A 23,302-nucleotide genomic window follows, 5' to 3' on the forward strand; every position below is an offset into this window, starting at 1 on the left:
AGTTTGACTAAATTTGACTTAAATTGACATAGCATGGGACCCTATAAAAAATATAACAAAAAGTAAACTTATGAGGAAATGTTCCAGAATGTTTCGTATTAGTTGCTAAGATTGTAATACAAGTCGGATGAAGCCGAGGCCTGCGACCATCAACCTTGGACTGTAAGTTGTAGTTCCAAATTTCACTTTTTTAGATTTAATATTCCATCTTTTGTCATTGGCGATCACAAGAATACAAAATTATTCAAACATTGCTCAGCAGGTACGCCCTACGCGTTATTGAGTAAAAGAATCTCATGACATTCCAATCCAAGTTACTCGACGAACTAGCTAGCTTGTTAATGAAGCTGAGGCTTTCATCTATATATGTCTATTTAAGCTTTTAATCTACATATACACAACCCATCTACTAGCTCGCTCTCACTTACTCTGCGGTCTCTATTTCACATTGCTTCATCTTCTAGTTATTAGTTTGCCTCTTTTTTGTCAATTACAAAACTATAATTTTCTTTTGCAGCTCAAAAACCAAAGTGTGTGTTTGTGTTAAAGATGGACGCTGGAATTGGGTACAGATTCCATCCAACAGAGGATGAATTGGTATATCATTACTTGAGGCTCAAAGTGCTTGGTTATGATGATGAAGTCAGCGATATCCCTCAAGTTAATCTCTTAGATAACGAGCCATGGGAGCTGCCACGTAAGCTACCATTATTCTACTCCTATGGTTATTATCTTTTTCTTCCTCGATCGGCTTGAAAATATTAAATTAACGATCATGAATTTGTTGCATGTAGTAATGGAGAATGCAGATCAAGTGTGGTATTTCTTTTGTGAACGCAATTATAAGCATGCGGATGGCCAACGAGCAAAAAGGACAACCAATGGTGGATTTTGGAAAGTTACTGGCAAAGATCAGAAAATAAAGGACGTAGCTATCAAAAAGAGATTGGTTTACTATCAAGGTCGTTCTTCTTCAGGTGTTAGGACCAACTGGATTATGCATGAATATCATCCCACTTTCAACTTTAGAATCAAGGTATTTATAACTAATTAACGGATCAAATTTTTGATTCTCTAATACTAATTTTCTTTTTTCTCTCCTTATAAGTAGCTGATCAAATTTCTAATCACAGTCAAATCAACTATCACCTCGTATATGATTTTGTAATATTTTCATTATTTTATTTTTTTCTCGTACTTTCTATCTCTCTAAATATAAATTATAGTCAAATCAACTATTGTTTCCTACTTTTCATTATGTAATATTTTCTCGTCAAGTACCTTAGATTTTTTCATTTACAAATAAAAATCAATTCCTTTACGAATACGTTTACCCACTCTGCAAAAATTATGAACCCAGCAGTTTTCTTTTCTCAATGTTATTAATTAATTAATTTATAATAACAAATTGCTAATTTATTTTCCTCCCTCTTTCAACGTTTTTTTTGTTTGGTGGGTCAACTACTGGTCAGAGGGATTTTGTTCTTTGCAAATTAAAGAAAAGGCCAGATGATGATGATGATGCTGCTCCAACCGTGGATGAAGGCCAATCCAGTACGGCTTCTGCTTCTGGAAATAATGCAACGGAGGTCAGATATAGAAATGCCCTATTTCTCGATCTTATTAATATCAGAAAATAGTATTAAAAGCCTCAAATAAGCTCATATGTTAATGCTACAGGAAGACCCTCAACTGCAAGCACACGTGGCTTCATTTCAAGGCTATAATGAGACAGAGTACAATCTTAACTCCGCAATGCAGTGGAATTCTTACCATTAATAGTTTAATTACATGTATTTAAGTAGCTAATGCCATTAAGAATAAAATTGTTGTCGTTATTTCATATTCCAGGTTTTATGTAGTTGATCTTTTCTATTTTCCTACGTTAAGAGTGTATTGTATTGTGTTAATTAGTGATTAAACATATAAATGGTTGCTTTAAAAGAGTAATCTAAAGTTCAATAATAATAATAATAATAATAATAAAGTTAATCTAAAGTTGTATTAAATTTGAATAAAAAAACTCGTAATTCGTTACAATCCAGATCAAGAGAGTTTGATTTGGACCGGATTATTAATATTAATGATTATTGGTGGAGCATGACTACGTATTTATTCCAATGAAAATTCCCAAAATTTGAATGAATATGCCAATAACTGAGTGGAGATTAAAACTATACTTGTTGAAACGAAATTGATTTGTAAGAAACTCCATTTTTTTTCTCTGTTCAAATCATATTACAGTCAAATTTCGAGAAATTAATCATTTATCATAATTTTTTAATCTGAATTGTCCATTCATAAATTAATATATTCTACTAATGATAATAAATTTAATTAAAGCCTCCAACAAATTAAAAATAAATAAACTTAATTATATGATATATTTTAATTGATCTTTATATGTACGCACAAAGTGAAATATTTTCACTAATTTTGGTCTATTGACGTTTTTAACGAATAAAAAATAAATTTAATTACGTGTTCATCAGCATCATCCTTCTTTAACAAGTTACTTTAAATGACAAATAACCCCTTAGGTCACTGACACTGTCCATAAAATGGCAAGGGCACATAATAAGCAGCCGTCTCTCGTCTGAACTGCAGTAACGGTTAGCGCACAGACGCAACAGCGAGAGCAACTCAGCCTTCGAGTAAGCTTCGCATTCGCTGTCTGCCAAATAGGTTGAAACCCCTTTTTCTATCGACAACCTTGCGTTTTGATTATATATATATATATATTAGAATTTTTACGGAATGGTTTTTTTGGAATGGTGGGACCCTACTTTATACGGTCCAATGTGTTTGGTTTAATTGAATTTAGTTTGGTTAACTTCACATGTAAGTTGGAGAAGCTTTCATAGGGACAAGAAGCTCGTCAAGTCAATATCATTCAACCCTTTATATTCATATAGTTAAATTTTTTTCATTATATCAAGATATGAAAAAATGAAATGGAAGTACTACTTTAATAGTGGTGCTTTAATATGAGAAAAAATTAGTATTAATTTTATAGTAAAATTAAATGGAAAATTTTTAATTTTAAAAAGGGAAATTTAGGTATTCTACTATGTATTTTAAAAAAAAAATAATTTGTTCTAATCATTTTCTTAATTCTTGTGAAAAAATGACATGTTGCTATTAAAATAGCAAAAAATAACACTGCGGGTTATACAATAGCCTCCCTTGAACTCAGGAGATGGGTGAAAACATCTCTAGTCAAGAAGACTCAAATTCAAGACCTCCCTCTCTTCACATAAGCGAAAAGATCAACCAGACTACATATGATTGACTCTATTATATCCATATTTAATGTTACTTATTAAAATTAACTTTCTTATTTTTATTCATCTCTTTATTTTTCAATGCCATTATTTATTCACAATCACTTGAAAATTGAAAATGTGATTATTTATTAAGTTTAGCCGTTTTCAATGCATGTTAATCAATTGGTTGCTACAAAAAGTCAATAATAAATTAATGAGTATAACTCATGTTGAAGTAAGTGTGTAATAGGAAAAATACATGCAAATTTATATTTCCAACTAAAATAATTAATTTTTCTTAATTCTTGTGAAATAGATAGTGTGACTATCAATTAGAGACGAAGGGAGTACCTAAGTAACACGTATTGTGTTTCATGCGTTCATTTAATTAGAATTCAATTTTCAAATTATTATTAGTAGTTTATGTTTTTTATCAATTAAACAAATATATTAAAGGTAACTTTTTCCTTAATTTCGCAATATGGACAAAGTTAAAACTAAAGTTCATTAGTGAGCATAAAAAAAATGTAGATTAAAAAAAAAAAACACTAGTGGTCCAAACTCAATGGGCTTCTTGATGAGAATAAGAATAATAAATATATATTTTTTCTGTTGACCAATTTGACTTAAATGACAAAACATGCAACCATATAACGAAGTAGACTATATAGGAAAAAGTAAACTTGTGAGGAAATTTAAGAGTGCATTGCATATGTTCCAGAATGTTCCCTATTAGTTGCTAAGATTGTAATAGAATTTGGTGAAGCCTTCGCGTGTCACCATCAGCCTTGGACTGTAAGTTGTAGAGTTCCAAATTTCACTTTTCTGATTTAATAATATTCCAAATATTTTATCATTGGCTATTACAAAAATTATTATTTCAAATAATATTTATGACAGAGATACGCGCTTTTTAGAAATAGAGTCTCATGTGATGACACTGTCATATATCCAAGTAACTTGAGGAACTCAGCTATCTAGCTTGTTAGTGAAGCAGAGATTTTGGTCTAATGACGTTTTTAATGAATAAAAAATAAATTTAATTACGTGTTCATCGGCATCATCCTTCTTTAACAAGTTACTTTAAATGACAAATAACCCCTTAGGTCACTGACACTGTCCATAAAATGGCAAGGGCACATAATAAGCAGCCGTCTCTCGTCTGAACTGCAGTAACGGTTAGCGCACAGACGCAACAGCGAGAGCAACTCAGCCTTCGAGTAAGCTTCGCGTTCGCTGTCTGCCAAATAGGTTGCAACCCCTTTTTCTATCGACAACCTTGCGTTTTGATTATATATATATATATATATATATATTAGAATTTTTACGGATTGGTTTTTTGGAATGGTGGGACCCTACTTTATACGGTCCAATTTGTTTGGTTTAATTGAATTAATTTGGTTAACTTCACATGTAAGTTGGAGAAGCTTTGATAGGGACAAGAAGCTCGTCAAGTCAATATCATTCAACCCTATATATTCCCTCTTCTTAAAACGGAAGACAAACCAGAAGCGAGCTCTCCCTTCGCTTCTTTCTACTGAAGAAATCTGTTCGTTGTTAGGGAGAGATTTTTACTCTTTTTTTTTTTTCCCTTTCTCTTACTTTGTGGGACTCGCTGCTTAAGGGAGCTCTTTCCTTTATACAGATTTGATGTTTGATGATAATGAATCCACATTTGGATGCCCATTTACACTCAAATCCTCCTGGGGAAAGGTTTCGCCTTCCACATGATGTGGGTTACAGATTCCATCCAAGTGATGAAGAAATTGTCAGTTATTTTCTTTATCATAAAATGAACGGTGAGGATTTCCTTGTTGATCATATTGTCCGTGAGATTGATCTCTGCCAAAACGACCCATGGGACATACCTGGTAATGTAACACTCACCCACAACAAATTCCACGTTTTTTTTGTGAAGTTGTAAACTGGGCTGTTCGTTGCTTATTGTTGTTATTGCAGACCTATGTTTCTTGTAAATTTGTAAGCTCCGCTTTTTTGCTTGTTGTGTTTGTTTGCAGACCTTTCCGGTATATCATCAGATGATCCCGTTTGGCATTTTTTTAGTCGCATTGATTACAAGCATTCACATAGTAAACGAGCCAACAGGAGAACTAAGGCTGGATTCTGGAAGTCCACGGGAAAGGTTCGTAGAGTTAAAGCTAAGCAGACAGGGGAGGAGATTGGTAGCAAGAGGACGCTGGTGTTCTATGTTAAACTTCCTGATTCTGAAACAACTAGGACCAACTGGGTCATACACGAGTACAAATCTAAAACCATCCTCCCTGAACAGGTAATACTAGAACACGAATTTGTTTTTAAGACTGGCAATTTCTACTTTGGTTAATTTTTTTAGTACAAATTCCAAAATTTAGGTAAAAAATCTCCTATCTTAGCCAAGTCATATCCGATTATTTCATCTAACTTGATTTTGTTGCATAGCAAAAGTCGTCTTTTTATTACTATTGACTAATATATTTGGAATGTCCTGCTACAGCTATCTATGTGCAAAAATTTGAGCCATGTAAATGTAAATAATGACAGTTTTACAATTAAATGTCATTAGCAAAGCAATAATTGAGGAGAAATGTGTTTTGTTTTTCTCACTTTTTCCTATCAATTCTATTATCTCACCTGGCATGGCATCATTTAACTTTTATAACCTTGTAGACACCCGTAAATTGTTAGAGTGTAGTGCGCTTGCATGTATTAATACTTTGTGCAAATGTTAGAGATGGTACAAAAATTGGCAGGATAAAACGCATCACTCATTGTTAATATCATTTTCTTGGATTGAACTGCAAGTTATTATAATTCCGTTAGTAGATTATTGCCTTAAATGGTGCCACAGTTATATTTTGTCATTTTCATCCTTTTTAAGGACTGACTATTGCCTCTAACTCCAATGGATGAGTTGCACTCCCTACATGAAGTACTTTAGTAGTTCTAAATTTTTAAGCCTTCTAATCTGGTCATCAACCTGAATATAAGAATATCAGCTACTATCCAAGCTTGTTGGATGCTTTGTATTCGGTTCATGTTGTTCTATCTTGTAAATTTGGAAATATACTGCAGCTTTTTGTTGAAAATATTCTGCTAAAGTGCTAATAATTGATGGCAGAATACTTTTTGTATGACCTCTCATTGTTTTGCCCTTCACCTTGCGCAGAGGGATTTTGTTTTCTGTAGACTAAAGCATAAAACAGATGAGGAGATCGATAATTCAGTCAATGATGAAGGTGAACCTAGTCGCCCTGTGGATGCTGATGTTGAAAATCATGCTGTACAGGTAGTAGTTTTTAGCTTTTCATGTGGCGTATCAGAAAATATAAAAAGGACTATATAATGCCAACTCCTTGTTTTGGTTCTGACTGCAGACTGATGCAGAGCAAGCTCCGCAATCTCATGTCAGCGTTACCAGGATAGAGGAAATTTCCAATGAGCATACCAGTTGCCGTGATAATCAACACATTGGGTTGAATTTTCATGATACCAGTGAAGATGATGTGGATCCAATAAAGTTGGCAGATTCATTTCTTTCTCTGGATCAAGGCTTCAGTGAAGAAAGTGAGCTCATTCTCCCTCATGAGTTCAGGCCACCAAAGCTACTGAATGAAGGTTTTATTGAGGATAGAAGTGACTTGGAGATGGAAGTTGGCCATGGCAAGGTAAAAGCATGCGACTCAATTAATTCTTCAGGAGCATCATAGTACTATGTGCTGTGCTTATCCCTTAAGTGTTAAAAGATCTCCAGATGTGAAGGAGAAAATTTTTCATGAATTTTAAATGGGTCAAACACCTTAGCCGAAGCACATTATTTCACATTGTAAACCTTTTAAATTTCAGTACATAGTTTTGTATTTGATGCTGACACTTAAAAGTTACCTTGTTGTTTTATATCTTTATGGAAGCCTATACAAGCACTGGGGCAGGCTTCTACTGCAAGCGTAGCCGCAGCTAGACCTTTACAGATCAACTACATTGGATCGGTTGGCAGAGGAGAAAGTAGTATTTACGAACATAGAGCCAACGAGGGCATAATACAGGATGAAGTTTCTGCCATAAGACCAGGCAAAATTTCATGCACAGATAAGGTGAGAAAGTTACAAAATATGGAAGCTATCAGTCTCTAGTGATGAAATTGAATTCTTTTTACCTGTTGTATGATTAAATAAACAATTGATTTCTCTTTAACAGCCTTCACATGGTGAGGAAAAATGCTACTTGGATGGAGGATATGGTCAAGACAAGTATATATATTGCCTTCAAGAATTTCCAACGTTTTCCAAACCTATTAAGATTGGAGGCTTCAACCTTTCAGTTAAGAAAAGGTGCCAATTCAAACCAAACAAGCAACCTGCAAATCAAAAATCAAATGTCAGATCAGCTGGGGCAGCCGGCAGTGATAAAGAGATTTCATCCATTTGCTCAGAGACTGCGTCAATCCATAGTCCAACTCCCGCATCAGTGTACATTGTTAATGTTCTTGTAGGTCTACTTTTGTTCATTTTAACACTGAGGGAAATCCTGATTCTTCACTAAGTGATGCAACTCTTACCAGGATATTCACAAGGCCTGCAATGTAAAGATCATCTATAACGGGATAGATCAGAAAGAGTTTTGTCCTGATATTACCATATATCGTCTATACATCTTGGATAGGAAAATTTGCATTGTCGTTTAACTAGATTGATGTTTGGAGCCCATAGTTAGGCAGTATTGGTGACGTCCAACCTTGATGAACAGATTGTGTCCAAACTTCTGCTGACATGCATATCTATTAGCTTTGCTATTAATTCTACAGTACTTTTGTCTTACTGATTAGGTTTCCTTCTGAGGGCTAACTGTTTTTTAAACGGTAGTCCCATTGAAACAGTAGAAATTGTTGAATATTTTGCAGTTTCTTATATATGTATCCCAGGATGAAATGATTCAATACACCAAACTGTAATAAGATATCAATGAGGTCCAAAAGTTTCGGTATCAAAAGTAGCGGTAGGCATGGCGGCGATGGCATAGTTTATTTATTAATAACAACTATGGCCTCGCGCTTTTTAGGATATGTGAATGCCTTATAATTAGGATTCCACTACATATTCCGTAAATTTGAGTATTTTTGTTTTTCTTTTCAGAAAAAAAATCATTATTCAAAATTTAAACCTAATCTATTGCTAGGTGTATGTAGTTACCATAAAGTAACAATTTAGAATATAATTAAATAGTTGATTATTTTGAAAAATACACTGGACTTATATATAATTGAGTTTTTTTTTTTTAAAAAAAACAATATTATAACTACTAAAAAAACAGAGTGTATTATGACTATTAAATACTATGTTCTATATATCGTCAGAAGAACTGTTTCAAGAGAAAAAAAAAAAAAAAAAAAAAAAAAAAAAAAAGAATTAAGACAAAAATGGTGGGCTCTGCTTAGGCGAAACAATGAAAGATGAGGTTGTTTTCTCCAACCCAATCATTCCATTGCTCATCTTTAAGCCAATATTAAACCAAAAAATATCAGGTAGAAGAAGACTTGGGTAGTCTCAAGTCAAACCACACTCACCTACACCGCAATCACAACACAGTTAGCTTTCTTTCTTCACAAAATGAATGGGAGAGTAGGCTATAGATTCCATCCAACCGACGAGGAACTCGTCGACTATTTTCTAAAACACAAAATGGATGGGTACGATTTCCTCGTTGATGATGATATTCGTCTGATTGATCTCTACAGATATGAACCTTGGGAGTTACCAAGTAATTACAAAGATTGAATCTTTAAAACGTTTTAATTTCAACTGAAATTGATTAGTTATTTGTTCGTTTGATTTCAGGATTAGCTGCAGGAGTATCAAATGATCAAGTGTGGTACTTCTTTTGTAAAAGGGAGCTAAAATACAAAAACGCTAGTCGACCCAGATTCAACAGATCAACAGACACTGGACACTGGAAACCTACTGGCTCTGAAAATATAGTCAAGGCCAAAGGTAGTAACAAGACGATTGGTACGAAACGAACTCTAGTTTTTTATATCCGTGGCGCTCCTAGAGAAATCAAGACCAACTGGGTCATCCATGAGTACCAGCCTAAATCTATCCTTCCTCACCAGGTGTGAATGTTCCTTTTTTTTTTTTTTTTTTTTTTTTTTTGCTATTAATTGTGGTGTTGTGGGTCTTGAATTGATTATGCAGTTGATTTTGACAAAATTGGTCTCAGCAGCTTTAATCCTTGTTATTTGATATTTTGATTACATTTTACGATTATCTTACAGTTGACACTCATTTGGTTATGCAAATCATCCAGAAGGATTTTGTTCTCTGTAAATTGAAGGAAAAAGGAGATGGTAAGGCTGATTCCTCAGGCAGTGATCAAGCTGAATCCAGTCGTAATAATAACAGGGCTTCTGATCATCATCCAGTGGAGCTGTCAACCCCTCAAGAAGTGAGATTAGAATGTTTAATTTTATATTGATATTTAGTGTTTAATTGTTGTGTTGATATAATTAATTCATAGATATTGCGTGTATAAAGGACTAATACAATTACTATTTGTCCAGGTTAACCTAGAGTTGCTTCTGCAATCATTTATTACCGGCAATGAGAAAAATTTCGAAAATCCCTCTGCAATGCAGCCGCAAATCCGCATAGAAGAACAAGGCATCTCCTTGGATGATATAATGTTCAACGATGTGTTTGATAATGACTCAGATGTCTTATCACTTCAATTTGACAACAATGAGCCACAGGTGGATCTCAATCAGATGGCTGATTCATTTATTGTTGTACCGGATGAACAGAGTGGCGAAGAATTCTTGTACCCAATTTCTGCGGATAGCTCTAATCGCCAAGAAAATGCAAGCACTCATCTCAACAGTTCCTGCTCACCGCAGTCGATGATTGGAGTGTACCTTGATGACATTAATGAAACGGATGCTGGAATTGCCTATGGAAATGTAAGTAAAAAAGAAAAATATCTCCTTTTATGGTGTTTTCTTTACTTAGCTGCCTTGCTATCAATTTCATTGCAGTTGTTTTGAGTTCTCATGTCATGGAAAATCTGTGTGTTCGTGTCTTTATTACAGTCTATACCATTTGGAGCATCAAGCTTGAACAATGGTCAAACCAATTCAAAAGCATACCGGCAGACGCAAAGGGTTCAAACAATTACTGAAACTTTGCCGCCTTCAACTTATATCCAGAGTGGGAAGGAGAAGAATCATTTTCATCGTGATGAAATTCTAGTAATGGAGGCTTCTTGTTCCTCAGCAGACTCGAAAACAGGTAGCTCTGAAGAAATCAACAGTATTGGAGTAGCCAACAAAGAATCTCCTATTCATACCAGAACTCGGACACATCAAAAAACGGAATCTGGCAATATAACAGTAAAGAAGGAACTTCTGGGAAAAATGTCTGCCAGACCTGAGCACAAGGTGAGAATTAAACTTGAGGTAGACAGAGAAATTGAAATGCACTTGTTTTCTGCAATGAAATTAAAGTTTGGTTTCTGTCTGCAGGCAAGAGAAGCTAGAAAGAATGATAATGCTCTTAATTTGTGTCGAGAGTCCAAGTCAACCAAGGAAAACATAACTGCCAAGACTGAAAAAGACCAGAAATACGTGAATGCTAAAACAAATATGAAGTTAAGAGATAATTCAGTCACTGGTAACAAGAAGACAGGCACTTTCATTCGTATGGAGACGTCTCTATTAAGCCAAGGATCAAGTCCACCATCATTTTATATTTTTAATGTAATTATAGGGCTGATTTTACTCATAGCTGCTATCAGGGAATTGCTGATTCTTCATTGATACTAAGTATTTGATACGACATATTATATATATATATATATATATATATATATATATATATATATATATATATATGCACTCATGCATGTGTTGGGGATGGATATTAATGGAACTTCCTTTCGATGATAATTTATGTATATTATATGGGTAAAGGAGTTGTGTTGTGCAGATGCACTTTGATTCTCCGCAAACTGATGGCCTAGTGAGGGGTCGGTCGTCTTCTATAACAACATGAAACCTCTTCCCAAGTAGAGGTTAAAAGTTTCCGTTGCCTTTTGATACACGTGACAAAGCATTTCCGGATCCAACACGACAGAATAGTTTTCCTCTTTCAACGAAAATAGCTGACTGTTCTCTTTAGGATGGATCAATTCAACAACATAGGCTAACAAAGAATTAAGCAGAGCTCCAAAATTTGGAATTCAATGTAATTCCCACAAGATAATACAAAATTTAAAAAAAAAAAAATGGAAACATCTTTAACTCGATAAAGCTTAAACTTCAATAGCATACAATAATGATCACAGATGTCTACGTGTCTTAAATATGTCCCAGGATGGGCACCTCAGTGGCGAGCAACTTCACGGCATGTGCACAGAAGCAGGTCCCGACGCATCTGCTCAGATCCGATTCAGTAATCACTGCTTCATATTATGTTAAAAAGGGATTAGTCAAAAGGTCTAATAAAAACAACTTAGGTTCACCGACCCCCTTTAAATTATGAGTACCAAATATTTCATAATGACCATTGAACGTTAACTTTTTATGACTAACGCACTGAACTTTGCAATAGTGTTTCAACATAGTGCCATATTCTGGTCTGTCAGGAGAACATAAGAGAGAGCTAATGGCAGCCATGTGACTATCTTGTAAGCAATTGTGACATTTGCAATCCTTTTCTCTCAAACACAAGGCCCATCCATTTCATTTCCCTCTTTTAAGTTGATAATCCCTTGAGCTGACATCCTGCAAATTTCTATAAAATAATAAGCAAATGCAGTGGATGGCTAAAAAGGTATATTTATCACCATCTCAACTATTGCACCTAAAAGATAAAATGAAATAATTCTCACCTTGATATCAGTCACAATTAGACAAATCGAGTGTTATCTTCACATTAAATAAACCATTGAGTATCTGAAGGACTTTGAGTTAAATAACTTGGTACAACCAACAAAATAAGATTCCAATTGCAGCCGGAAGTAGTTATTCTGCTAGAGCTTCAACAAGGTCCCAATTTACCAATATTAACAACTGTGCAGCTGATAGTTTGTAGACTTGAGGCAAATGGCATGTGTCCCTCTTCACCCCATGGGCAAGGGTTAATCTGCACGCCCCTAAGGGCCCAAGAATAGCCACATTGATAAGCTTCCAAATTAAAGCATCATAAATCCATAATTTTCAACAGTGAAACTAAAGAATTGTCAAGTGGTTTTGATATATTTACCAAAGGAAACTCCATCTTTCATGCATGGAAAGACAATGAGAACCAACTGGAAGATATTTCTTCAAGAATGAGTCTTCTCAATTGAAGATATAGGAAGTCCTATCCGATGCACTAACAATATGGTGTGGGCAATTGCTAATGAAAACAGCTGATTACGAAGTTGCAGTTCAGAACAGTCTCAGGTCCACAAACAAAAAGTCTCACCCAGTTAGTTTATGAGGTTGCGGCTGCCCTGAGAAATGAAGATTCTTGCAGTGTTCTCCTAAGTTTCATGTGCTTTAGGAGGATGGCTTCAAGTCTGCGTTCTTTTAATGATTTTAAACAGCTGGGTGGTGGACCAAAATGAAACGCTATTGCAAAGTTCTATGCATCAAATTATGATAATAAACAGTATGATGACATGGTGAAGCTCGTCCATAGAAGTAATTTATATTTTTCCAAGAAAACCAAGTACTTGTTATCTGACCTTTTAACGCCACTGCATTGGAAGATAAAACAAATAAATCAATGATGAAAATCACAGAAGATGGAAATTCCCAGACCTGTAGAATAGATGATAGAGAGTAGAGTCAAAGGCCAAAAGATTGCAAAAGGTGAAAATGTAGAAGCCATAATAAATGCCTAATGTCATTAAAAAAACTATACCATCATGGCAACAAGAAAAATCTTTAAATAGCTCGAAACAATGATTGCCAGAAATAGATTTCCGAACCTGAAAAAATGCAGGAATAGAAGTCAGATCAGAATTTCGTCTTTTATACTTTTTGGTTGAGCAAATAAACCAGATTGAAAATCTTAGAGCAGAACTCCAATCAGCAGTATGTATAACAACTCAAAATTGGATATCAAAAACCTAATGTCTGTTTTCCTTAAGCAGCCATATTTCCTCGGTGATCATAGACAGTAGTTCCACTTGATGATACCAATACCTCTACATTATCATGTTACATGAGGTTTGCTACATGACATTTTACTTTCTTATTCTAGTTATTAATCTCAAGATTCAAGGTTCTAGTGAATCTACATCACAGACCATGATAGATCAGTAAATAATATTAGTCAGAGTCTCAAAAATCTCATAGAATACTTCATTATCCATCGATCCTGATTTATTCCACATGATGCTTAGTATACTTTATTAGAGGGGTTTTCACTACTCATCTATCTATATTTGAAGAGTTCTTTGAGGATAACCTACATAATGATTGGATGAACCAAACCTTATATATGACGTCTGACATGTACCATTTTGTTTTCTGTGGGTTGTTCTCTTTTTTTTTTTTTTTTTTGGGGGGGGGGGGGGGGGGGGGGGTGGTTCGGTGACAGAACAAAAAGGAGACCTTTTAAAGTAAAGGTTTTACCTGGAGAATCCCACTGATTTGTTCAGTAAAAGCCTTGTTGTAAGAAAAACAATGCAGAAGAACATGATATTTGCAGCAAAGACATCCATGATTATCTACAATAAAGAAGGTGAAACTGAATTGTCAAATTAGACATGATCCAAACCTATAAAGTTAAATACTAAAATGTTATTTGCACTCGTTTTGCAGTACTGACCTTTTTGGAGGAAAAGCTCAAAAAAGAACCATGTTCTTCCCCATTTCTCTGCAAAAGTAGACTTCTATCTTGGATTGCTAAGGAAATCAATATACAACACATCACAAGTTTGTAGAACTATGTACATGACAAAACAAGAAAATCATCTCATTGAAAATGGATACAAGCATCCAAAAGAAGAAAACTGATGGTGGTTTTCCACAGCAAACCCTGCAATGTAGTATATTATTGTCAATGGTTTACTCAACCAGCATGAATAGTGGAACAGAAACTGCATAAATTACATTGTGAAACCCCACACTTAGAACCAAGTTGACAGAGATAAAATGTAATTAGCATTCATTTAGAATTCCATGCAACAAACTACAAGTGTGTTTGGATCAAGATATTAAGCTTCCAATTGTGAAGATATTATTTTCACAAATTACAACAGCAATGCGTATAACACATGAATAAGATCGGAAATAAGAGAAGGAAACTGCTTTTACCTCTGAATTGATAGTTTCTTGATTGAGAACATTATATAGAATATGTCTATATGCTTTTGGCTTGTGCAAAATCAAATCAATAAGAATAATCTACAAAAATTCCCCAAGAAATATGTATAAATTTTCACTGAAATAACTAACAGAAAAATGAGCAAGTATGGTAAAACTAACTGAAAAATCAACAGAAAATAAATAAATACCATGAATTCACATTCGATATACTCGTCGGCTACTGCTTTGCAGTTCTCCTATCAAGCCAACAAAAAAATCTTTTGACAGTTACTTGAAAATTGAGAACAGTGAAGGTAAAAATTATTATTATTAAAAAGCAAAAAGAGAATAAAATAGGCTTACGCATTTCATGAGTCGAATGTTCCCTGGAGAGTATTGCACGAACAGCGTTTTGATTGCAAATCCACACTCTACACATCTGTACTTCATCTCCTCCCTCTCTCTATCTCTCTATCTCTCTCTCTCTCTCTCACTGTGCCGGAAAGCTTCTTCCTTTTTCTTAATTTTTCTCTCTGACCCTGAAGCTGAAGAATAAATCATGGGCCCATATTAAACAATCTAAATCAAAATTTAGCCCAAAACCAAAAGACAAGTCTGGCCCATTTTTCTTTCATTCGCCACGGAAATCAATGCTCTTGAGTCCTTTCCTCTAAGGGAAATATACATATAATACATACTTTTTGTTACCACGAACTAAATTTTTGTTATTTTCTAATAAATTTGGATTGAATTTTAATTTTTGGATCTAATTGGGCATTATGAATAAGTTGAAACACTAAATTGAGTATTTAACATAAGCTATATATATAAAGCATGTATACTATATATTCCGTTCTACTAGTAGTAGTAGTAGTTCAGCATCTCCTTCTAGTAGAGCATAGAATGATCTATAGATCAATAGTGGCTGTCTCTGCCTCCCCCCTCCTCTTCTTTTTTTTTTTTTTTTAAGAAATCCTCCGTTGGATTGCTAATATGAGCCAGAAGAAATTAAATAAAGATGGAAATAAAAAGTCAAGAAATAAATAAATAAATAATGCTCTTTTAAAAATAAAATAAATTATTACTAATGTCAGTGGATGGAATTAAAATATAATTTGAGGATCCTAAATTTTCAAAATTAAATTTTTCTATAGCAAATAATTAAAAAAAATAGTGAGGAATTCAGATAACTATATAACAAATTTTGGTGGGTTAGTATTAAACTGATGGTCAAAACTTAAAAGCTAAGGATGGAATCAAACTATAGTGACAGTAGATCAGACTGTTTCTTGGCGCGCATACCCAATAAAGCAAATGGATTTTGTTTAGGGTAAGAGTTATTGAAGCCAACCCATACAAACCATTGATTTTTAATTATAAAATTCGTACTGTAATATTATAATTATAATTTTAGGGGGAAAAGAAGAAACAAAAGTCAGAGGTTTAGTTTAGGGTTTTGAAGTCCCAAAGTTCAAACATCTTTACTACCTTGATGTTAGTTGTCACCAATTAAAAGAGTAAAGGAGAACTGGAAGACGATGTACTTTATAACATTACAACAACTTTATTACAGTCTCACAGTTGGTTTTCTGATCAAAAGATGAAAATTATTAGCTAATATTAATAATTAAAGAGATCAAAAAGCAGCAACCCATAAGTCTATAACCAACATATATACAGAAGATGAAGCATACACAGTGGCTACCTACTCTCTCTCTCTCTCTCTCATCTTATTTTCATATCAAGAAAGCATAAACAAGTAGCCCGCCGTATAGTTTCACAGAAAAAAAAGAAAAGAAAGCATGCGACGCGAGTACTGTTAGTATTGGATCGATGTAATGCATAAATAGAAGAACGTGGTCCTTCAATGGAAAAATAAAAATTTTTCAACATTATGACTATATTTTAGTATTGGTAGTTAGTATAGTAGCTAGCTAGTTGTACAAAACAGCATTGCACGCATTCCCCTGCAAAATTTTTTTGAGACGATAAGAAAATTTTTATAAAAAAAAAAAAAGAAACTTTCTTTTCTTTTGTACCTTAACCTTACACTTACACATACACATGTGTGTCTTCTTTTGTTATCATCAATTATTGCCTATTAAACCTAACCTATATTATACTCTCTTTATAGGCCAGGCCAGAGGGAGGGAGGGAGGGAGGGAGGGGCTTCAATTTCAAGACTTTGAGCGTAGGAATCTTGTGACTGAAATTAATGAATCTTCATCTTAATTATTGGACCATGTTCTTCTTAATGTTTTTTTACTAATTAATTAAGGCATGCGTTGATTTGTATTTTTGGTTTTCTTTTAATTTATTTTATTTATAGTGCCAACCTATTTGTTTGGTATCCAAAACTCACTGACCTGGAGGAGGATAAAATTTTCCAAGTCTGAAATTTCTCTTGCGGGATAAAATTTGCAGCGACATATATGGAAATGGGCAGACAGGGTTTTTGTAATTCATTAATTTCTTTTCTCAGTGCATGGTACTGTAGCATACGAGCAAGATACAGTAAGGGGCGTATGATAGCGTATGCATGTGGGTGTTTCCTTTCCATCCATAACTCCTTCTTTCTTTATCTTTGCTGCTGCTACTTCTTCTTCTTCTTCTTCTTCTTCTTCTTCTTCTATGCACTTTGGCAAATTTATTTCTTTCAGTTAATATGTATGATTATAGAACCTATAGGTACACATTGTTTTAGCTAATTAAACTGATTCTAATAAGTCTGTCGAGTAGAATACAACAGTTTATGAAAAGAGATGAGTATTGAACACATCCAACAACAAAAAGAATTAGCACCTGTAATTTATGTCAGTTCCTATACTTAGAAAACTGGAAATAAATAACAACAGCTCAAGCTTCATCCAGAAATGGTAAGTATCAGGCTGTAAAGAATTTCAAAACTTTGAAATTGAAATCATTTAATTAGCTGAGTCCTCTTCCATTCCTGTAGTGTTCTGCAGTGTGCAGATCCGTATGTATAGTCCATGCGTTGAAGATTTTTAAAAGGACAACACTGACTCTAAAAATAGTACAAAACTATACATATGCAGTGATGTTGAATATCACAGCTCGGATGCAGAATATTCAGTAACTGATCAATTATATTGAGCTAATGTTTTCATTAATCTCTTATTATTAGAACTTTTTAATTAACAATTTTCTTTATTAATATTGTATTTGTATAGATAATTTAGTGGTAATCTCTATTTTTTAAAAAAATTTCTTAATTACAATAAAGCAATTTACACTTAGCATAGGTAAAAATTCTTCATGCGAGCTCCAGTGAAACAAAATTACTTAGCTTTGCCATTAGTAGAAGTCATAAGTATCACCATAAATAGAATACACTTGAATTTTCTTTTTTTTGGCTTATAAAGAACTGAATCTAGAACCTGTGAGAGCCTCAGCTGCGCTTTCACTGTTAGATAAAAATCCCATTGATTAAACATAATCATACAGTACATAAATAATAACTCTTTTAGACCATAATTTACTAAAAATATTTAACAAAAATGAAAAACCAAATTTGAGAACTCAATGTGAAACTGAGCCTAACACAAGCTATAGGAGGACATGCACTTTTAATTAAAAACATAACAACCTCCGGTTCTTTTAAACTGTTTTTCAAATTGATTTCCATGAAATTTGATTTTTTGTTCATAATTTAAAAAATTTTTTATGTTGGTAAGATTTAAATTAATCCTAGGTACCTTAACTTCACTTTCATTAGACACGAATTACGTTAGTCTCATTATATGTTACTATGGAATTATATTAAACATTTAATATTGTTAAATGCAGTGATTTAATTAATTAATACATTTACATATTGGCGTTGTTCCTCCTTTTATTTTATTTTTGCCATAATTAGTTAAGTTAGGTTAATTTTGGTTGATTAATATGGAAATTGCATAGTGAATAATATCAAATGGATAAGGCATAAATCTTGTGTATGCATCCACTAACTATAACTACTTTACCTTGAAATGTTGATGAATGCTTCTGCTCCACATGCCGTTTTTGTTGTCTAAAATGATCAAACTTGTCCAATTATTAATGCCTTCCATTGAAGCAAATATATATATATATATATATATAACTCCATTTTCACAATAATTCATACCTTTTGCGTCTTCAGACATCATTGGAATAACAATTTTTCCGGACCAAACATGTCAAACATTTCACCTAATATATTCCAAAAAAAGAAATCTCTATCAATATTGGATAATAGGTTTTAGAATTTTTTTTTTTTTCAAATCATATAGAGTTTATTTATTCAGTTGCTGAGTTCTTACAAGAAACTAAATTAAAAAGATCTTTTTCTTTTTTTTCCTTTTCTTTTAGTTTACTCCACATAATTTGTTGACCAGATGTGAACAAAAGCATAATGCATAATCATCAATCTTTTTTTTTTTTTTTTTTTTTGGGTGTTCCATATATATATAAATACAGGTATTTCTGGTCACCATTAATTATTTTTTGTTAATTTATCTTGTTGTAAATTACACTTGTACCTTTGAAAATAAAATACTAAAAATATGAATATATGGGATTAAGATCTTCATTTCCTTCTTTTTTTTCATCTTCTAATAAATTTAAGTAACTTTATTGCTCTAGCTAGTGTCTTTAACATAAAATTAGGTGTATAAATTCTCATACCACCAAAAAAAGAAGACTTTCAGGAGCTATTTCATGATAGTCTTGACCACAAGTAAAGCTTGCTTCAAAGAAGTTATTGACTTTGCAGTTGCTAATTAATGTTGTTTAAATGGCAAAGGTCCAGAACATCATTAATTAATCGGTGCCTGCACAAAAAAAAAAAAAAAAAAAAATAATGTTATCCGTGTTACTAATTTGAAATGTTTTAAATTAAATTTGGGGATCCTCCATCCTATGATAATCTCCAGTTTACTATTTTGAGATGTCCTAAAATAAATATTGGGATCAAAAGGGAGTTTGATCCAATAAAGATTTGTACTATGACTCTGAAGAGGAAAGAAAAATCCTTAAACCATCAGAAATTTGTGGAAAGTGTAACTCTAGGATTATTTCTGAAACTTATTATGCAATTATATAATATATTCTTAATCAGTAATTCTACTGTACATGAAACTTTAATTACATGTTCCATACAAGCAATGCAAGCTAATTAATGCTAAAAAAAAACTTCAATTCATAACCATCTAATACTATATAAGGTAACTAAACTATTTCAGCTCCTATAATTTTATGCTAAGATAAATATTTATAGGAGCAATAGTCTAATTACAGAACCATAAGACATAGGAATTAACCATTATGCAAAGATTGAGCTTACGCAGAAAGTGAGATTCAAAAGACATAATTGAAACAAAGTTTCAGTGGAATCCAGAGTTGAAGATACCTCATTTTGAGAAATCTCTATCAAGATAAGCAACTTTTTGCGTGCTTCAATTAATCCAGACAGGAAAGTGGGCTGTAAAGACAAAACATGAATTACCGAGAAAGATAAATATACATAGCCATAAGTGTGAAAATTTATGAGAAGAATCATTAATTTAATTGATTGAATTTATACATAAAAAATAACAAATGAATAAATAAAAGTTAAAGATCAGTAAGAATACAGAAGCTACCTTTTACAGCGCTGCAACTTTTCTGCACATTACCTGCAATCCCCTATCCAGCAAGCAGCAGCTATAGCTAGCACATTATCCTAATAAGGTAATAGAAACAAAAGAGAAAGAAAAAGAAGAGAGAAACTTTTGCAACATTTATCCATCCTCTATAACTAATGTACCATAATATATGACTTCTGTCACCAAGAGAGAGAGAGAGAGAGAAAGAGAGAGAAGAGAGAGAGAGAGAGAGAGAGAGAGAGAGCAAGTACAGTTGATATCTAAGGAGGAGCAAATTGTAACCCAAACAAACTGGGAAGAGACTATCCAGAATGTATACAGTTATTGGTAAGTTCAGGCTCTACTAAAGGAAAAATGTCAATCAATATCATTTAACACCATGGAAATATGCTCATATTTAAATTATTTTTCTATATATAATATTATTATAGTATACACAGTTATCAGAAGAAAAGGGATTTTCATCAACTCCACATGTATATATATATATTTGTTGCACTTCTCTTGTTCTTCCTCTTCACAAGCCCCAATCTCAGCTAATTACACTGAGATATATGCACTAGTAAACTAAAACAAATTAACTAAAGAAAGAAAGGAAAATAAAGCCAAAAATAAAGATAAAAGACTGAATTTTTATCAACATTCAGTACCCATGGCAAAATTAATTAGATGTGGAGGTAACAAAAAGAAAATATTGTATCTAGCTTCTTCGTCTCTTGATCATATATAGATTCTATGTATGTGATCAAAGATCAAAGATCCAAATCAAAAGATAAGGAAGTCTTTCCTTTCTTTGGAAACTGATCGTGAGCTTGAGTATTTATTGGCGTTGAGGCACTACTGGGACTGGCCACTACTACTCTCGACTGGAGAGGCGGGACAGAAGAGGAAGAATTTGCTGCAGTGAAATGAGGTGAAAATGAACCCATCATTGTTGGTATGGTAACTGAAGAAGAAGAAGGAGAAGATTGATCATCTTGCGTTGAACACTCCATGTTTACACCAAAAAGCCTTAATCGCTTTCCCACACTTCTACCATGAACAACTGGAACTGAATCAATCACCATTTGTGGTTGATGATCTCCTCCTTCTTGTTGATTGTGCAATAATGCCCCAATTTGCAGTGCTCCGCCTTGCGGCCTCAAGTAATACTGCGGCTGTTGATGATGATGATGATGATGATGGTGATAATTATGATGATACTGATGATGATACGGTTGCTGATGAATACTGTAACCCAAATTCTGAAATTGGTGGTGGTGTTGTTCATATGGTCGCGGCATAGACGACAAAGGCTGAGGCAACGAGTAAAGTCTGCCCCACCTCACCGACTGTGGGAAGTGTAACTGATTTTGCAGCTCTAAATGAGTAAACGATGTTGGATCTGGTGCATTAGGCCTGCGTCTCCAGTCTATATACAAACGGTGTTTCCACTCACCAACACCGCGTTGAAACGACACGATATCACCTGCATCAAGCTTCTTTTCCTTAACAAAACGACTCCATCCTTTCGTCATCACATAGCTTTGGCTGCTATTCCAATAAGAGTAACGGAACCGCCATGGCTTGCCGTTCCGGTCTTCAAAATTCAAAAGGAGGCCTTTTTCGTTTGATGATGAGTCAAGAGGAAAGTACTTCTCTGCATGTTGCTTTGGTATCACAAGTCGGTTTAGCTTCCCTACATCGCTTGGGGTCACTACTTTATCAAACATGTGTTCTCTCTCTATAGACTCATGGCCAGTACTACCACCACCGCCGCTACTTGTATTAACAGTTCCATTGTCATTTCCTAGTGATAGGTCCATGAGCTCTAGTTTGTTTTCAAAATTAAGAGATGGTTCTTGGTTTTTGTAATCTTGTTGAGAATTGGATGACCCAAGCCATAAGTTTTGGTTTTCGGGTAGGAAATTTCTGTACTTTGTGGAAGAAGAAGAGGAAGATGAAGGAGAAGGAAAAGGAAGCTTACTTGTCATCGTCACTTCTTCTTCCTCCTCTTCTTCTTCTTCCTCCTCTTCTTCTGGCCCTTGTTCTCCTTTGTCACAATACCCTCTTTCTTGTTCAACAAAGTTCATGATGACCCACCTTGAATTTTGAAGCTTCTTATCAAAAATAGATCTTTAAGAATAAAAATCCAACCACAAGAATGGGGGAAAATCGGGAAAAAAGGTATGTATAGAAGAGGAGTTCAATTATAGAAAAATGAAGTAAAACAAAGAGCTAATCACCTGTAAAAGATTTGGTTTCTCGGTTGGAAGATTTGGATTCAAGATCTGTGAAGCTAGAAAGGGAAGCTGTTTTAGTACAACCAAACAGTCGGTGCCTTCATCTTTGACCAAGGAGATAAGTGATCAAAAACCCTAAACAAGACAAGCTGTGGATAATTCACTAGAAATCAGAAAGAGCAATAATTTTGTTATTGACGATTGACCTGTGGATACCACTGGACAGGGAGAAGAAAGAGTGAGGGTTTTCGCTTCTTCTAAGTCATATTTCCCTCCTCGAAGCTTCTCTCTCTAAATGAAGCAGAAAGAAATATAATGTGGGTTGCTTTATTTTCAGCTATTAAAGAAAGAAAGAAAGAAAGACCCATGAGATTGAGAATTGAGAGAGAAGGATAATACGTAGGGGCCCATGAATGATCTGGTTCGGCTCATGTGAGCTTGTCCTTTTCATCATTTTTGGTTTAATTGTATAAATCTTCTCCTTCTGCACTAATTAATTAATTAAAAGACCCAAGAAAGAAAGATGAAGAGAGAGGATAGAGCCAGTTGATCTAAAGACTAACTAGAGAGAGCAATATCAGCCTCCTGTGACTGTGATCAAATTCTTTTTCCTTGCAAAGTCACAAGCACCACAATTCTTACTAAATTATTATTTTTGCATTTTTGAATTTCTGAATAATAATAATAATAATAATAATAATAATATATAGGCCTGGCCAGTTGTTTTCTAGAAAGAGAGAGCATATATATGTGTAATTGTTGTATGGTTAGGTTAGGAGTTTTGACTTTCTTGGCATTGATTGTGTGCTGGTCCTGCTGCGAGTGAGAGGGAAAAAAAAAAGTAGAAAGAAAGAAAGAAAGAAAGAAAGAAAGAAAGAAAGAAAGAGAGAAAGAGGGCGA

General features: G+C 33.9%; 5 protein-coding genes and 1 non-coding gene across 17 annotated transcripts; 3 read left to right on the forward strand and 3 right to left on the reverse strand.

Annotated features, from left to right (window-relative positions):
* Window positions 1-415: 415 nt before the first annotated feature.
* On the forward strand, window positions 416-1,998 carry LOC110008629 (protein NTM1-like 9). Its single transcript, XM_089721030.1, has 4 exons — window positions 416-697; window positions 795-1,036; window positions 1,473-1,589; window positions 1,681-1,998. The coding sequence occupies exons 1-4, from the start codon at window positions 550-552 to the stop codon at window positions 1,777-1,779; spliced, it is 606 nt and encodes a 201-aa protein (XP_089577156.1). The 5' UTR covers window positions 416-549; the 3' UTR covers window positions 1,780-1,998.
* Window positions 1,999-4,740: 2,742 nt separating this feature from the next.
* LOC105642754 (NAC domain-containing protein 53) lies at window positions 4,741-8,080 on the forward strand. Of its 2 annotated transcripts, XM_089721370.1 has the most exons (7): window positions 4,805-4,822; window positions 4,912-5,137; window positions 5,285-5,556; window positions 6,433-6,555; window positions 6,641-6,931; window positions 7,175-7,357; window positions 7,461-8,080. In XM_089721370.1, the coding sequence occupies exons 2-7, from the start codon at window positions 4,924-4,926 to the stop codon at window positions 7,803-7,805; spliced, it is 1,428 nt and encodes a 475-aa protein (XP_089577496.1). In that variant the 5' UTR covers window positions 4,805-4,822; window positions 4,912-4,923; the 3' UTR covers window positions 7,806-8,080. The 2 variants fall into 2 exon arrangements, with proteins under 2 accessions (XP_012083078.1, XP_089577496.1); XM_012227688.4 differs by having other exon boundaries at window positions 4,741-5,137; window positions 6,433-6,552.
* A 651-nt stretch (window positions 8,081-8,731) lies between these two features.
* On the forward strand, window positions 8,732-11,199 carry LOC105642755 (uncharacterized). 2 transcript variants are annotated; one of them, XM_012227689.4, is made up of 6 exons: window positions 8,732-9,020; window positions 9,098-9,372; window positions 9,567-9,704; window positions 9,820-10,215; window positions 10,345-10,692; window positions 10,777-11,199. In XM_012227689.4, the coding sequence occupies exons 1-6, from the start codon at window positions 8,870-8,872 to the stop codon at window positions 11,068-11,070; spliced, it is 1,602 nt and encodes a 533-aa protein (XP_012083079.1). In that variant the 5' UTR covers window positions 8,732-8,869; the 3' UTR covers window positions 11,071-11,199. The 2 variants fall into 2 exon arrangements, with proteins under 2 accessions (XP_012083079.1, XP_020538384.1); XM_020682725.3 differs by having other exon boundaries at window positions 8,753-8,949.
* Window positions 11,200-11,456: 257 nt separating this feature from the next.
* On the reverse strand, window positions 11,457-15,085 carry LOC105642756 (protein ARV 2). Of its 8 annotated transcripts, none has more exons than XR_016320884.1 (11): window positions 14,917-15,085; window positions 14,763-14,810; window positions 14,563-14,652; window positions 14,239-14,284; window positions 14,075-14,142; window positions 13,879-13,973; window positions 13,163-13,229; window positions 12,984-13,059; window positions 12,518-12,867; window positions 12,144-12,397; window positions 11,457-12,036 (listed from the first exon to the last, which is right to left on the reverse strand). XR_016320884.1 is itself a non-coding variant. In XM_012227690.4 (9 exons), the coding sequence occupies exons 1-9, from the start codon at window positions 15,001-15,003 to the stop codon at window positions 11,611-11,613; spliced, it is 678 nt and encodes a 225-aa protein (XP_012083080.1). In that variant the 5' UTR covers window positions 15,004-15,083; the 3' UTR covers window positions 11,457-11,610. The 8 variants fall into 8 exon arrangements, 3 of the variants coding, with proteins under 3 accessions (XP_012083080.1, XP_089577497.1, XP_089577498.1); XR_002285410.3 differs by having other exon boundaries at window positions 12,144-12,407; XR_002285411.3 differs by having other exon boundaries at window positions 11,457-12,046; window positions 12,144-12,407.
* Window positions 15,086-17,842: 2,757 nt separating this feature from the next.
* LOC105642758 (uncharacterized) lies at window positions 17,843-20,171 on the reverse strand. Its single transcript, XR_005178561.2, has 4 exons — window positions 19,946-20,171; window positions 19,222-19,367; window positions 18,683-18,747; window positions 17,843-18,586 (listed from the first exon to the last, which is right to left on the reverse strand). It is a non-coding gene; the product is annotated as an uncharacterized LOC105642758 (transcript).
* A 455-nt stretch (window positions 20,172-20,626) lies between these two features.
* On the reverse strand, window positions 20,627-22,942 carry LOC149496502 (B3 domain-containing transcription factor NGA2-like). 3 transcript variants are annotated; one of them, XM_089722071.1, is made up of 2 exons: window positions 22,406-22,942; window positions 20,627-22,276 (listed from the first exon to the last, which is right to left on the reverse strand). In XM_089722071.1, exon 2 carries the CDS (start codon window positions 22,250-22,252, stop codon window positions 20,933-20,935), a length of 1,320 nt encoding a protein of 439 aa, XP_089578197.1. In that variant the 5' UTR covers window positions 22,253-22,276; window positions 22,406-22,942; the 3' UTR covers window positions 20,627-20,932. The 3 variants fall into 3 exon arrangements, with proteins under 3 accessions (XP_089578197.1, XP_089578198.1, XP_037496277.1); XM_089722072.1 differs by having other exon boundaries at window positions 20,627-22,279; XM_037640349.2 differs by having other exon boundaries at window positions 20,627-22,262; window positions 22,406-22,939.
* Between the last annotated feature and the right edge of the window lie 360 nt (window positions 22,943-23,302).

This window comes from Jatropha curcas, chromosome 5 (genome assembly GCF_041381405.1).
Source record: "Jatropha curcas cultivar XTBG-Jc1 chromosome 5, XTBG_Jcur_1.0, whole genome shotgun sequence".
NCBI lineage: Eukaryota > Viridiplantae > Streptophyta > Magnoliopsida > Malpighiales > Euphorbiaceae > Jatropha > Jatropha curcas.

What these genes read in the sequence shown, in the direction of transcription:
- LOC110008629 (XM_089721030.1), top strand. Translation starts at nt 550, where the DNA reads ATGGACGCTGGAATTGGGTACAGATTCCATCCAACAGAGGATGAATTG. An exon ending in CTTTCAACTTTAGAATCAAG is followed by an intron (nt 1,037 to 1,472) that starts GTATTTATAACT and finishes ACTACTGGTCAG; the next exon opens with AGGGATTTTGTTCTTTGCAA. An exon ending in CTGGAAATAATGCAACGGAG is followed by an intron (nt 1,590 to 1,680) that starts GTCAGATATAGA and finishes TTAATGCTACAG; the next exon opens with GAAGACCCTCAACTGCAAGC.
- LOC105642756 (XM_089721371.1), bottom strand. Translation starts at nt 15,003, where the DNA reads ATGAAGTACAGATGTGTAGAGTGTGGATTTGCAATCAAAACGCTGTTC. An exon ending in ACATTCGACTCATGAAATGC is followed by an intron (nt 14,811 to 14,916) that starts GTAAGCCTATTT and finishes TTGGCTTGATAG; the next exon opens with GAGAACTGCAAAGCAGTAGC. An exon ending in AAGAAACTATCAATTCAGAG is followed by an intron (nt 14,285 to 14,562) that starts GTAAAAGCAGTT and finishes ACTACATTGCAG; the next exon opens with GGTTTGCTGTGGAAAACCAC.
- LOC149496502 (XM_089722071.1), bottom strand. Translation starts at nt 22,252, where the DNA reads ATGAACTTTGTTGAACAAGAAAGAGGGTATTGTGACAAAGGAGAACAA.
- LOC105642755 (XM_012227689.4), top strand. Translation starts at nt 8,870, where the DNA reads ATGAATGGGAGAGTAGGCTATAGATTCCATCCAACCGACGAGGAACTC. An exon ending in AATCTATCCTTCCTCACCAG is followed by an intron (nt 9,373 to 9,566) that starts GTGTGAATGTTC and finishes CAAATCATCCAG; the next exon opens with AAGGATTTTGTTCTCTGTAA. An exon ending in CTGCCAGACCTGAGCACAAG is followed by an intron (nt 10,693 to 10,776) that starts GTGAGAATTAAA and finishes TTCTGTCTGCAG; the next exon opens with GCAAGAGAAGCTAGAAAGAA.
- LOC105642754 (XM_089721370.1), top strand. Translation starts at nt 4,924, where the DNA reads ATGATAATGAATCCACATTTGGATGCCCATTTACACTCAAATCCTCCT. An exon ending in AAAATCATGCTGTACAGGTA is followed by an intron (nt 6,556 to 6,640) that starts GTAGTTTTTAGC and finishes TTCTGACTGCAG; the next exon opens with ACTGATGCAGAGCAAGCTCC. An exon ending in AAATTTCATGCACAGATAAG is followed by an intron (nt 7,358 to 7,460) that starts GTGAGAAAGTTA and finishes TCTCTTTAACAG; the next exon opens with CCTTCACATGGTGAGGAAAA.